Consider the following 14,405-nt stretch of genomic DNA (forward strand, 5'->3'; position numbering starts at 1 on the left):
GGGAGGTGAGGGGGCTAGCTTCCTGCACGCACAGTGCACGGCCTTGCTCACTGGCGTGTGCCGCCCACAGATGCAACAGATGTACGACATGATCATGCAGCACAAGCGAGCAATGCAGGACATGCAGCTGCTGTGGGAGAAGGCGCTGCAGCAGCACCAGCATGGCTACGACAGCGACGAGGAGGTGGACAGCGAGCTGGGCACCTGGGAGCACCAGCTGCGGCGCATGGAGATGGACAAGACTCGGGGTGGGCCAAGGAGCGAGTTACAGGGGTGGGGTGGAGGGTGCCCTTTTCTTCAGGGTGCTGTGGGCTCAGGAAGCCCACTCACCGGCCCAGGAAGTGCCTGGAGACACCACATTGGGGTCTTAAGCCACCTATCCAGCCTGTAAGGCCTTGAGCAAGAGACTTGGCCTCTTTGTGCCTGTTTCTTCAGTGGCAAAAGGATGGTCCTCTGAGTGTTCACTGGCGTTTGAACACGGTACACAAGGGCTGCGTGGGAGAGCAGGGCTCGAGGTCTCAACCAGCTACCTCATTCCCCACGGCCCCAGACTCCCCCTGGGACTCATACTTCTGCTGTGGGGCTGCCACACCCTCCTTCCTCCTCTCACCTTTACCCCATCTCTGGGCAGAATGGGCGGAGCAGCTGACGAAGATGGGCCGGGGCAAACACTTCATCGGAGACTTCCTGCCACCCGATGAGCTGGAGAAGTTCATGGAGACCTTCAAGGCCCTGAAGGTAGGCTGGGAGAGGCCCCAGGCACCAGCCCCTGCTGTGAGCATGTCTAGCAGGCAGCCTGCGCAGTGTCCCAGCCCCTCCTGCAGCCTCCTCAGGTGGCAGGCACCTGCGGTGGCCTCAGGGGCCTGCTCGCTCACAAGAGGGGTAGGACCCTCTTGCCACGGGTGGCACCTGCTTATGACAGGTGCCATCTGTGTAGGGAATTAGCAAATAGCATCTCAACTGCCGCTTTAGAGACATTTGCTGAGGCTTTAGGGAAATTCTGCTTCCAGTGGAGCCAATTAAGTGCAGTTTACAGGCAAAGCATTTCTCGGGCAGACGCCCCCATGTGTTGGGCTCTCCAGAGTGAAATTGTTCTTCCCATGCTGTTTTCATGCTCAAGAGGAGAGGGCTGACAGAACATTCCACATAGGTTTTTGAGGGTTTTTTTTAAACTGCTTTGTACCACATAATCTCACCAATGTGATGGTCACCTCATGTGACCACAGCACTCTTTTTAGCACTCTGTGTAACAAATTGCTCTTGGAACATGGGATTTTTCTTCACTGATGAACGATTAATCTTTCTCATGGTAGACAAGGCCTGTGTGACCTGTCACCTTGCCCTCTTTGACTTGGCCACCAGGGAGCTCAGTACTGCTTCTGGTCCTGGGGCCTCTGAGAAGGGGCAGCTTGATCTCTTCTCAAGGAGTCTGACTTAGTGGTGGGGAGGCAGGTGGGCAGGTGGTCCCAGCGGCCAGTGAAGCCATGTGGGGGTGGGGTTTCAGGCCAGAGCTGGGACTGGGGATGGCTGCAGCCCTGGTGGATGACGGCTACCTCCTCCCCCTGCAGGAGGGCCGTGAGCCTGACTACTCAGAGTACAAGGAGTTCAAGCTGACGATAGAGAACATCGGCTACCAGATGCTGATGAAGATGGGCTGGAAGGAGGGCGATGGCCTGGGCTCAGAAGGCCAGGGCATCAAGAACCCAGTCAATAAGTGAGTGTGGCCTCCAATGCCAGGGGGGAGGGGGAGAGGAGAAGTCCCACACGGAGACATAGGCCCAGGGCCTGGGTCCAGCCCTGTCACTGGGCTGGGAGTCAGGGATTTGGACTCTGGTGGCTGGGCCGTCTTAGGCTCTCCACCTTCCCACAGTGCCAGGAGTGTCCCAGACAGATGTCACCCAGCCCAGCATAGCCCCCACATTGAGCTGCATTGGGGTGCTGCTGCTGAGCCCAGCCACGGCGGGTGAAGCCTCCCTGCCCCAAGCTCAGGTCCCTCACCCCCCCTCTTGCCGGCACCAGCCTGCTCCCCGGCTCACACCACCCGTTGCCCCAATGCAGGGGCACCACCACGGTAGATGGTGCTGGCTTTGGCATTGACCGGCCAGCCGAGCTCTCCAAGGAAGATGACGAGTACGAGGCCTTCCGCAAGAGGATGATGCTGGCCTACCGCTTCCGGCCCAACCCCCTGGTGCGTGTGTCCCTATCCCCCTATATTGCTTGTGGCCGGGCCGCCGCAGTTCTTCCGCTGTAGGCGGGTGGTGGTGCTGATCACAGAAGTGTCCCTCCTTCCGCAGTCCGGCTAGGCTCTCCAGCAGACCCACCCCACCTCTCCACCTTGTTCGAGCCTGCCTCGCCTCCCCAAAGCCTGCCCTCCCTTCTAGAGGATGTGGGCTAGCTGCCCCCACTAGGTTCTAGACGGGAGGAACTGCTAGCTCCCTTTAGCACAGCATAACCACCTCCCCTTTTATCTTTCTTGCTTCCCACAGAACAACCCCAGACGGCCTTACTACTGAGTATTCTGGAAAAATGCACAAATGTACTTTCCAAAAGACCGACCATTCCTGGACTGTGGAATGTTCCGGCCTGCTTTTCTGCCCGCCCTTCCCATTGTTGCGAGTGTCGTGCTGTGTATTAAAATCCCGGTGCTTGCCTGCCACGGCAGCCTGGTCTTGCCATCACCAGAAACCCCTCCTGTTCCTTAGCAGGGCCAGGCCAGACAGGTGGGGACAGGATGCTGCTCTGAAGGCTGCCCAGCACCAAGGAATCCTGGAAAACCACCTGGACCTTTTGTCTGCTTATGGGGTCCCCCATCGGCCTGGGTTGGAGTTGAGGGGAGGACCTTTGGAGAGGGGAGGGGCGGCCAGCTGGCCAAGACCTGGCTGCACCTGGGCCAGGGGCATCAGGGACTCCCCTCCTAGCCTAGCGCACTGCACTGCAGAAGGAGGCTGGGGAGGGGTCTCCAGGCAGGGCCCATTCCTCCCTCAGACCCACAAAGCAGGTGGACCCAGGGCACACCTGTGCCCCTCAACCTCTCTTGACAGGTGGCATTGACAGGGCCCCCACACACACACACGCACAACAAACCTGGCTAGTGATGGCTGCAGCCCAGGCTACCCTAGCTGCCCTGGGTCCTACAGCTATAGTGGACACACGAGTCCCTAGGGCTCGTGCCTTTGGGGGACAGCTTCATGGACGGATACACCGTACTAAGACATCACACGCCTCCTGGAGGAGGGGAGGCTAGTGGGTAGCCCAGACCAAGGAGAGCTTGCCACGTCTCCAGCGCCTGTGCGTCACACTTGTGCAGAAACCACCTGGGGATCTTGTGCAATTGCAGCTGCTGAGTGAGCAGATTGGGCAGGGTCTCGGAAATCTGTGAGCCATGCTTGGAGTATCAGGGCCTGGCAAACTGAGGAGCCCCTACCTCTCATCCCCCTGCCTCATACAGGTACCCAGTAGGTCCTGCTCAACCCCTGTGAGCTTATGGGGTCTGAGGACTCAAGCTGGCGTCAGGCTCCTGGGCCAGCCTGCAGTTCACACAGTCATTCAGCAAACACTGAGCACTGACTGTGAATCACATGGATGGGATTTCCCCCTGGGCACCCACAGTCTGCTGGGGCTGTGGCCATTAACCTCTAACACAATCTGAGACTGATAAATGCCATAAAGAGGAAGTGGGAACTATGGTGGAGGTGGCCTGGGGGGTGTCTCAGTGAGGGAGTTCAGGGTCTGGAAGTCTCAGCAGCAAACCCCTGGCTGGCATGACACGTACTACCCTGTTTCCCCACCATGGACGCTGTGCCCAGGGCAGGGCAAGGGGGTGTGGTGGAGCCTGCCCTGGGGAGCCAGAGTCCTGAGCACAAGCGTATAGGTCTGGGCAGCCAGAGGTCCCAGTGATGGGGACCCTGGGCCTCGGTCCCAAACACCTCACTAAGTCAAGGTCACCCCTCCATTTAATTCTCAGTGACCAGAAGGCTCGCCAGACTCAGACCACGGACTTTAGCCCCAGCCACGGGGACAGTTGGAAGAGGAGGCTTCCAAATGCTGTGTGGGTGTGCAGGTATCTCCCAGATACAGGATGCGAGGCCAGACCCGTAGACAGAGCTGCACCAGACACCCCTGGCCCTCCAGGGGGAGAAGTGGGGCTGGAGTGGCAGGGAGACCTCCCTGGAGGAGGGGACACTGGGGCCTGCTTTAAGGGGTGAGGAAATACGAGAGGGTCCATATTGCAGATAGGAGAGAGGCATGTAGCATATTGGCACCACAAGAATTGAGAAAAGTCAAGAAATGAGGCTGGAGGTTCAGATCAGCCCAGAGAAACCTGAGCTTCACACATGAGCAACAGGCACCTGGGGAAGGAGGCTCTCAGGTCAGTGGCCAGAAGATCATCTTGTCACCCAGGCTCAGAGATGGGACCCAACTGCCCCATGGAGAAGGCGGGGGCTGGGCCTGGTGGGAGTTGCGGGGATGTGAGGGTTAGAATTTCCCCCCAGGGGATTCCCTGGTGTTCCAGTGCTGTGGCCCAGGTTCAATCCCTGGAACTAAGGTCGCGCAAGCCACATGGCACGGCCAGAAAAAAAAACTGGGCCCCCTAGGGCAGGAAACAGGTGGGCACCGCTCACCCTGTTTCCTGCACCCACAAGTACCACGTGGGCAAGAGTCCGAGGCTCCTTGGAGGGGTTGACAAAAAGTTGCCTCCTAATTCTCCACCCTGCAGCCCCCTCCCTGGTCCAGCCCTGCCCCCTTACATATGCCCCCGAATGGAGCCCAGCCTCCTGCAGGCTGTTCAGAACGCTCCCAAGCCCACCCCACCTTGCTCCATGACCCCACCACCAACCCCAGCCTTCAGTGCTTCCTTTCTGCAGCTCATCCCCAAGCCTGAGCTATTTTTTCCTGCCGGGAGCACCATTACGAAACTCCTCACCAAACTGACTCCATCCCCACTTTATAATCTCAGCCACCCCTTGGACCCCATCCCTTGGACCTCGCCCACATGAGCAGGGGTTCAGGCTACACGGAAGGAACACAGCAGAGAATCATGGAGTCCTTCAAGGTGTCCCCAACCCTGGTCCCTGACCGTCTGCCTTGAGTTGGCCCCCGGGACCAGTTAAAACTTCACACCTGGACACATTTAAATTTGTCTGTGGCCACCGCATGAAAACTCAAATCTAAGGGCACTGAAGGGAGCTCTGCACCCAAGCGGATGAGGTTCCTCTGTCAGCGCGCACATACAATGCCCACTTGATCCTGGGCTGGAGGGAGGTCTGCGGAATGTGAAGAGTTAAAAGGGTCCCCCTTCGGGGTCGAGGTCGAGGCTAGGATGCCTGTGCCTTAGGGTGAAGAAAGAAGTGCAGAACGAGGTCCGGGGAACGAATTCCCTTAGACCGAAGTGGCCTCCAGGACGCAGAAGCGGAAGCATCCTGAGGCATCGTATTCTAGCATTAGTAGAGAGGGAAACCGGTTGGGCGACGGGGACTGCCACTGGGGACAGCGCAGAGTCCGGCGAGGCTATCAAGGCGGGGTGGGGCCACTGCGAGAGGGAGGGGCCTCGCAGGGCAGTCACAGCGCGGGGGCGACCTTTGCGCAAGGCGGGGCCGAGCCGGGCTGGGTCCCTGGCAGCTCCGCGCCCAGAGGCACCGCCGCGCAGAAACCAAGCCGGGGTCCCGGCACCGCCGCTATGGACATCCCGCCGCTGGCGGGCAAGGTCGCAGTTCTGTCGCTGGGCGCTCTCCCGTTGTCCTACGCGCTCAACCACGTCTCGGCGCTCTCGTAGTGCGTGCGGGGAGGGGCCGGGGCGGCTTCCTCGGGGGCTGCGGGGCTGGGCTGGGGTGTGGAGGGGGCGGGATGGAGGATGCGCGGGCTCCCCCGAGCCCAGCGGCCCCGCGCCGCTCCGGCCCGCGAGGACAGGGGCTGGGTCAGAAGAACCCCCGCAACCTCCGACCGGAAATCGCCTTCCAGCAGGCCCGGAGCTGTGTGGTGGAGCTGGGGGCGCTCCTGGGACGTTTGGGGCCTGGGGAGGAGGGACTTTGAGAAGCAGAGCCCCTAACAAGGCAGGGTTTTGGAGGGTTTCTGGTGTTTTCCCAGGGATGTGCCCAGCACAGTTTCCAGAGTCCCCAAGGGTCAAAGTATTGCCCCAGATAATGCCCCAGTGACCCGGCTCTTGCCACACACACGCTCTGCTGCACCACCCCTACCAGACTGTCACTCCATTGCCTGTCTCAGACCTGGGACTTTCTTCTCTTCAGGGCTGGCCCACCCTGTCCCTAGCCTCAGTTTCCCCTACATACCTCGACCTCCCCTGTCCCTATCTCCTAACCCTAGGCCTCAACCCTGTGGATCCAGCTACTGGGTACCAGGCAACCACAAGCCCCTCACACTCCCAAACCCAGTGCAACCCAAGACATGGGGTAGAGGGAGTCTTGACTGTGGAGTTGGTTCCTTGGGTACAAATTCCTGGCTCCATCCTCCTGGACCCTGAGTGAGACAGGTTGCCCCGGGAGCCTCAGTTTCTTCCCTGTGTAATGAACATAATTCTAGAGCTCATCCCATAGTTACAGTTTGGGATTACAAATTGTGTGCCAAGATGCTGGTGTGGTCTCATGTGATTACTATAATTGTCATGTTGGTTAGATGGGGCTAGGAATGGGGTTAGAGGGGTTCAGGAGAAGGTTGGGGCCTGGAGAGAGTGTGGGGGGGAATGTGTGACCTTGGATATGTCTCCCACCCTCCCACCCTTGGCCTTGGTTTGCCAAGAGTTGGGGGCTGCCCAGAGACCTGGCTTCTGTTATCTCTGCAGCTGGTTGACTTGCCTTATCAGGTTGATGGGAACAGATCAGGGCAGGGGTGGGGTGGAGTTGATGGAAATATTTGCACTTTACCTGAGGAGTCAGGAGCTTCAGACCATGAGGTGTACAGAGCTGAGCACTAGAGACCCTCTGGCAGGTGTGGGCACTGGGACTGGCCACAGAGGGTCTTGGAGCTGTTGAATGACAGAGCAAGCAAACTGTCACACACATCAGCAAGTGACTGGATAAATCATATAGTCAGAAGTGTTGACAGATGCTCTCTCTATGCCTGGCCCAAGTCAGGCAATGATCCTTTCTGAGGAGTCAGGGAGGGCTTCCCTGGAGGAGGAGCAATGTAGATGGGCCATGAAGGATGAGTAGGAGTTTGCCAAGTGGAAAGGAGACTTTTGGAAGGAGTTTCCAGAAGAGGGAAACAGCTGGGGCAAGAGCCTGGTGCTAGGAAAGGGGAGTTTCGGGGAATGGCTTTCCTGGATGGACAGATGCTTCAGCCTCCTCACCTGGAGCTTCCTGGAGTCTGCTCTTGCCCTAGGGTGGGGCAGGACCTCAGAATGAGCCTGGCCTCCCTGACTTGGTTTTCCTCTCCACAGCCCCCTGGGGGTGGTGTGGATGAGCGCCCTGATCCTGGGTCTGCTCTTCTTGGCTATATACAGCTTGTCCCGAAGTGACATCTACTATGACCCACTCTATGCCGGTGAGTTGGTGGGAGGGTCTTAGGGAAGAGAACTGTCTGGGCAAGGGCCTCCTCCATCAGACTGGCAGCCCTTGAAGGGCCTTCATCAGACTGGAGAACCTCAGAGACTGGAGAACCCCTACTGATTGGGGAACCTCAAGGGGCCTCCCCCTTCTGACTTGGGACTCCTGAGTGCAGGGACAGTGCCTTTCCCATCAGCCTGGGGACCCCTAAAGGCAGGGACTGTGCCTCCCTCTGAGGTGGGCTGTGGGTCATGTGACTTGTGGGGTGGGGCCTGGGAGCAGGTTTGTGCAGAGGCTTTGCCCAGAAACTGGGTGGCCGGTCACCGACCTGCAGTCTCAGGTCCCGCCCACACGTGGTCTGTGCCCCACCCACACCCTGCCCATGCCCTGCTACTCTCCCCGTAGTGTTTGCGGTCTTCTCTTTCACCTCCGTGGTGGACCTCCTTATCGCTCTCGAGGAAGATGGCTACATGGGGAGCTTCATGGCGTTCTACACCAAGGAGGTATGTAGGGAGCTGTCTGGGATGCCCGCAGCCCTACTGCCCGTCTGAGCCCTGCCCCTGCCCCTGTAGGGTGAGCCGTACCTGCGCACGGCACACGGGGTCTTCATCTGCTACTGGGATGGCACTGTTCACTACCTCCTCTACCTGGCCATGGCTGGTGCCATCCGTAAAAGGTGCGTGGGGTGGGCAGCGTGGCACCTGGACCCTGGGAAGGAGGTGGAGTCCTTAGGTGGGAGGTCCCAGGTCAGGATGAAGCCAGAAGTATCTGTAGGGGAAATCAGGAAGCCTCTCTAGGGCTCTAGACAGGAGTGGCCAGGAGAAGGATCCAGGGAACATCACAGGTGTCAGTGATGGTCGGTTCTCTTCTCTACCACCCTGTGCCTGGGCAGACACCACTGTCCTTGGACAGAGCATCTGACTGTTCATTCCCTCATTCAACTTCCTGTTGTCCCTTCTGTTCTGGGTGACACTGAAGGGATCCAGAGCTGGGGTTCCCAGATTGGTCTCTGGACCCTGTCGGGGGCTCTGAGACTGGGGGACAGGGATCTACTGGTCACCCCTCCATCCCCTGCCCAGGAAGAGGTACCGGAACCTTGCACTCTACTGGCTGGGATCCTTCGTCATGAGCATCCTGGTGTTCCTCCCAGGAAACATCCTTGGTAAGGACTTGGCTTTGAGGAGTCCTGTCTCCCTGGGCTGGGTCACTGCCCTGTGTCTGGAAGTTCCTAGTGGATCCTGCATATCCTCTCCAATGTCTGCAGAGGGCAACCTCCTCCCCACCACATGCCTCTCCATTCAGAGCCTAAGCCAGCAGCCTTTCCCCACCTCCCCCCCATTTTCCTCTTGGAGGAGCGGAAGCACATTCCATTTCCTCCCCAGCTAGCTGGTTCCTGACCACAGGGGCTTGGCCCAGAATGCTCTTGACACAAGAAGGGAATTTTAAGGTGGATCCAGAGGGCAGAGTGAAACCTTTGTAGGTAGGTCTTAGGAGGCGGAGCAGAGAAGGCAGCCAGGGATGTGGGGATGGCTGTGCAAGAGGAATATCCAGGGTGTTTCTAGGGGGAGCAAAGAACAGCTGAAGTGTAAGAGCCATGTCCAGAAGGTAAATTGAGGCAGGCCAGGCTGAGGAGCATGGACATCATCTTATGGGCACTCGGGAGTCAGAGGTGTTAGGGCTGAGCTAGGATGGCATTTGTGAATCACAACTTCCAGCCAGGTGCTCTGACATGGCCCAGCTAAAGGGTCCGGCCGGGCCTGGGGGATCCTCGCTGCGTGACACCCTGTCTCTCCTACCATGGCAGGCAAATACAACTCAGAGATCAGGCCTTCCTTTTTCCTCACCATCCCCTACTTGCTGGTCCCCTGCTGGGCTGGCTTGAGGGTCTTCAACCAGACCCAGGCACCAAGCTGCTGCACTCCCAACATGGTGAGTCCCTTGCCCCCAGATAGGCCTTGTGCCAAATGCCTGAATGTCCCCCATTTGAGTTGCTTCTGGTCAAAGACGTTATCTCCTTGGAAAGATCTCCTTGGTCATTAGGGAAGAAGGGATGAGGCTTCATTGAGTGCCTGTTGGATACCAGACTTCTCATGCTGTTTCTCATGGGGCAGGTGGAGGAGGAACAAAGAAAGGGCCTTCTGCGGCGCCCAGTTGACCTGGCCCTCATCATCTACCTCATCTTTGCTGCGTTCTTCACCCTCTTTCGGGGCCTGGTGAGTCTGCACTGGCCAGCCTACCTGCCTCCAACTCCCCGTCCCCAGCCCATCCCTCCCTCCTTTATCTTCATTATCCAGTGCAAAAAGGCCACTGCTCTCCCATCTGATCATCCAGGGAAGTTCAGCGAGTCTGACCTGAGTGTTCCATCACAAAGCCCCATTCCCTGTAGCCTTCTCCCTGGCTCAAATATCTGTGGATTCTCAGCCAGAGGAGAGAACCAAAGCTGGGGCAGGCCAGAGCCAGGGGTATGGGCCTCTCCTGGGAGGCTGGGGAAGGCTTCTTCTGGGAGGGATATTTGAGGCTGTTGGTTTGTCTGTGGGCCCCAGGTGGTGCTTGACTGCCCCATGGATGCCTGCTTCGTCTACATCTATCAGTATGAGCCATACCTGAGGGACCCCGTGGCCTATCCGAAGGTGCAGGTGAGAGGGCAGATGGGAGGAGAGGGCCACAGTCCTGCCGTGGTTAGGGATCTACTGGGCCCCTTTGAAGCAGGTGCCAAAAACACAAGTCAAACTGGTGGAAGCACCAATGGAATTTATTGTCCTACCAAAAAAGTATAGACATTCTCTTCAGGTATGGCTGGATCCAGGAGCTCAAGGATAGCTCTGTCTCTAGACTGTGTTTTCTTTACATGTGCTCCACTCCCGGGTAGTGCCTTTGTGGTATGGCAGAGACAGCCTTGGGTAGCTCTAGGCTTCCATTCTTTCTGCTTAGCCACCACAGAGGAGTGTGAGCCCTTAATTCCTCAGCTTAAATATAAGTCTCAGGCAGGCTCTGATTGGCCAAGTTTAAATCACATGCTCATAGCTGATTATTATGGTGTTCTGATTGGCCAGGCCAGGGTCACATGCTATTTCTGGAGTAAGGTGGGTGGGCTCAGTGTGTGGGAGTGGGATGGGTGGGGAAACCCAAGGGAAATAAAGGAGCAATTTGCACAGGGTAGGATGTGCAGAGAGCCCCTGTCTTGGGTGGGGTCTGAGGCTGGCCAGATTCTCCTTGGGTCCACCACCTGAGGGGTATCAGGAGACTCAACTGGGGCAGCCGCTCAATCCATCAGCTGTGTGCCCCCCAGATGCTGGTGAATATGTTCTACGTGCTGCCCTTCTATGGCCTGGCCATCTATGCCCTCATCTTTCCTGGCTGCTCCTGGCTGCCTGACTGGACCTTGGTATTTGCTGGAGCCATTGGCCAGGTGAGGTGGGGTGGAATGGGGTGGGGTGGGCCAGTGCGTAGGGAAGAAAGTTTCTGCCTGCTCATCAATTGCTTTTGTGCTCACCCTGAGCAGGGTGATACTAGGCCCCTGACAGGCTCCACCCCCAGCTCAGTACCCCAGGATTCCCTAGTGTGGGGGAGAAAGAGCCAGACACAGGCACCCCAAACCCCATGAGGTTAGAACTGAATAGAGGGAGGTAGAGAGTCTGAGAGGGATTCCAGAGGGGACAGATTTCTTAGAAAAGGGGGCATAGGCTTTTTTTTTTTCTCTCTATTGTACTTTACTATTTATTTTTTACTTTGTTGCGGCATGATTGTATATTCAAAGTACAATAAAAGAAAATACTCATTGTCTATTTCTCTTCTGGATATTATTATCATTGTTATTATTATTAGTTGTTTCATTAACGATGACTGTCAAAAATAATTTTGTTGTACAGAAGAGTGCTATAAAAATCTCAGCCATCTATCAAAATTGCTAAGAACGTCTCATTTCCATCCAGCTCTTTAAAGGCAGAAGAACTACTCTTAACTTGGTTTCTTTCTTCTCTCTATTTTGCTTTGGAAGCTGTGTTCTGAGTCCGAAGGCTCTGATTACCAACGTTTAAAGTCAAGCTTTGGAGATATTTTTGCTATTTCAAAAGCTTTCTCATGCATAGGCTTTAAAAATTCTTACACACAATATTTGCCTCTTTATTCCATCTGTAATTTATTTTTCTATGTGATGTGAAGGAAGAATCTGAAAATTATATGTTTCTCCTTATGATACTCAATGATACTCAGTATCCGAGGTATTAAAGAAGTTGGACGTATCTAACTTGACAAGTTCAAGAAATTGGAAACCTTATTTCAGGAGGAGGGAAATCTTCTAACATTGTAAACCGGAAGGACTGGATTGATCTTGCTGAGCCCCAGCTATCATCCTACTCTCTGTTTTCATTTTGTGTATTACTATCTAATTATAAAGGGTTATTATTAAGGGAGAATAGTCATTCAAGCATATTCAAGGCTTTATGTAGAAAATTTCTGTACTCCTTTTAAACATAGATTTTACTTTTTGCATAGTTTTAAGTAGCAAGCCAGTTAGGACTGTTCAGAATTTCTGAAGCAAAGAAAATTTCCATGAAGGAATGTTTTGGGTTTCATGAGGTTTCTGAACTCTAAACCCCTATACAGAAAAAAGGGTTTGGCTGGGCTTCCCTGGTGGCGCAGTGGTTGAGAGTCCGCCTGCCGATGCACGGGACGCGGGTTCGTGCCCCGGTCCGGGAAGATCCCACATGCCGCGGAGCGGCTGGGCCCGTGAGCCATGGCCGCTGAGCCTGCGCGTCTGGAGCCTGTGCTCCGGAACGGGAGAGGCCACAACAGCGAGAGGCCCGCGTACCGCAAAAAAAAAAAAAAAAAAAGGGCTTGGCTAACACTGTGCTAAGAGAGTTGACCAAACTTCAATTTGACTTCCACTTGAACTAGGTTGTAGTTTGTGTCCATAAAGATGACCCCAGCCCTCATGCTGAGTCTTTGCTCAAGAAAATGTGATCCTGCCAAACCACAAAATGTACATTGTCTAACCCACCTTGCCAAACCATTTTCAGTAATTTTTCTACTTACCTCTTTTGTAATTTTCCATTTCTTTTTTTTTCAAATAAATGTTTCTTTTTTTTTTTTTTTTGAGCTCTGGAAAGATATTACTTTTTGTTTTGAATTTTATTTTATTTATTTTTTTATACAGTAAGTTCTTATTAGTTATCCATTTTGTACATATTAGTGTATAAATGTCAATCCCAATCTCCCAATTCATCACACACACCCCCGGGGGCATAGGCTTTGATGGATGGGTATGAGTTCTTCAGGCAGGGAAGGGCATTCCAGGAATGGTAACAGCATAAGGATATGCACAGAGGGGGACAGTGATTTAGAGTCCCATAACGTGAGTAAAGGCAGAGACAAGATAAATTGACAGCTAGATGCTAAGGGCTTTGAACTCTGGGCTTGGGGGCTTGTGCTGAGAACAATGGGGAGCTGTAGAAGGTGTCTGAGCAGTGGAGGGCCCAGTCAGAGCTGGGGGCATGTTTCTGGGTTTCTGATGGGAAGTGATAAAGGCTGGGTCCTGGCCAGGGCAGTGGGACCAGGGGGACATCCATTAGATATATTATTATTTTATCGATTAGGGGTAGAATTGAGAGGATTTGTATCGAGGCTGCCTGGGGTGGGGAAGACCAGGGGAAGGAGCTGGACTCAGGGCAGAGAAATAGGGTTCAGGGTCCAGCAGACCCTGAAGATCGTTCTAGTTAGGCAGCTGGGGAGAGACTTACAGATAGATGGACGAGGATAGACAGGACATGTGGGGACAGGGATATTTAGAGACAGATGGATTGAAGAGGGGAGACAGGTAGGTCAGCAGAGCCAGTGAGATAGAGATGGGGATATTTTGAGCTACCCAGGGTGGGATGCTGGTGACGCTGGGACTTGTTCTCTCCTGGTCTGTGACATCCATCCTCCCTTTTTGGCCACCAGGCACAGTTCTCACACATGGGTGCTTCCATGCACCTGCGCACGCCCTTCACCTACCGTGTGCCTGAGGATGCCTGGGCCAGCTTCTTCGTGTGCAACCTACTGTATGCTCTGGGGCCTCACTTGCTGGCCTACCGCTGCCTGTGGAGCCCTGCCTTCTTCCTACGCCCGCTTCCTGGCCCCCCAGCCCACCATGAGAAGCAGCACTGAGGGGGCTGTGGGACTCCCCAAGATCCTGTTTACATACCCAGCTGGCCCTGCCCCTGGAAGGGGGGGTTGGGTTTTTTAGAGGCAGGAGGTGTGTCTCTGGGTGACTTCAGTCCTGGCTATGGTGATTTCAGGGTGGGATGGGGGGGCCCAAGGTCCAGGTGTTCCAGCAGAGAAGGCCACGGCCATGCTCAGCTGTCACCTCACCCAAACTCCACACTGGCACCCTCCTGGAATTTATCCATCATCCCCCCCATGGATCCTTTCAGTAAAATTCCTTTTGACGCATAAAATGTTGCTCTGAGTGTTTCGGGGGCAGGGGCAAGGGACCCTCTCCTCCGAACCCACGGGGGCCCACTCATCACTGCCAGAATAGTCATCAGGAGCTGGAGGTGCCGGACAGCAGAAGTTACCTCTGGTTGGTGTGCCCAGCCCCATCTTCCAGGTAGGGAAAACTGAGGCTCAAAGAGGACCAGAGACCTGCCTGAGGGCACAAGCAGGAGAGAAGGGTCCAAAGTCTAAGCTCCACCAATAAATTATAATAACTAACAGTGTGGCACAGTTATTAAGCACCTACCATATACCAGGCCAATGGCTAACCTCACATGCTACATGCTGGATCTCACCGCATATTCCAGATGGGGAAACTGAGCCTGCAGGAGGTGAACGTCCTGGTCCCAAGTCACGCCTCCTGGATGCAGCTGAGTTAGGCAACGAGCCCCAGCCCCTTCAACCACAGACCCCATAAACCTGCCTCTGCTG

The 14,405-nt window shown here is 55.3% G+C and overlaps 2 protein-coding genes across 4 annotated transcripts in view; both read left to right on the forward strand.

Moving 5' to 3' along the window:
• The window catches only part of SUGP1 (SURP and G-patch domain containing 1), a 30,243-nt gene extending 27,177 nt beyond the window's left edge, over window positions 1-3,066 (forward strand). The window contains exons 10-14 of one of the 3 annotated variants that reach the window (XM_004277497.4): window positions 71-248; window positions 632-738; window positions 1,569-1,714; window positions 2,059-2,188; window positions 2,487-2,685. In XM_004277497.4, the coding sequence (XP_004277545.2) occupies window positions 71-248; window positions 632-738; window positions 1,569-1,714; window positions 2,059-2,188; window positions 2,487-2,513 (588 nt within the window). In that variant the 3' untranslated portion in view covers window positions 2,514-2,685. Of the gene's footprint in view, window positions 1-70; window positions 249-631; window positions 739-1,568; window positions 1,715-2,058; window positions 2,189-2,486 lie in introns of those variants that run through there. The other 2 variants (XM_033401361.2, XM_033401362.2) reach the window with 2 other exon arrangements.
• Window positions 3,067-3,192: 126 nt separating this feature from the next.
• TM6SF2 (transmembrane 6 superfamily member 2) lies at window positions 3,193-13,927 on the forward strand. Its single transcript, XM_004277498.4, has 10 exons — window positions 3,193-5,772; window positions 7,394-7,497; window positions 7,905-8,002; window positions 8,072-8,175; window positions 8,579-8,661; window positions 9,304-9,428; window positions 9,611-9,712; window positions 10,043-10,135; window positions 10,789-10,908; window positions 13,440-13,927. The coding sequence occupies exons 1-10, from the start codon at window positions 5,678-5,680 to the stop codon at window positions 13,644-13,646; spliced, it is 1,131 nt and encodes a 376-aa protein (XP_004277546.1). The 5' UTR covers window positions 3,193-5,677; the 3' UTR covers window positions 13,647-13,927.
• Window positions 13,928-14,405: the final 478 nt, after the last annotated feature.

Source organism: Orcinus orca, chromosome 3 (genome assembly GCF_937001465.1).
Source record: "Orcinus orca chromosome 3, mOrcOrc1.1, whole genome shotgun sequence".
Classification (NCBI taxonomy): Eukaryota; Metazoa; Chordata; class Mammalia; order Artiodactyla; family Delphinidae; genus Orcinus; species Orcinus orca.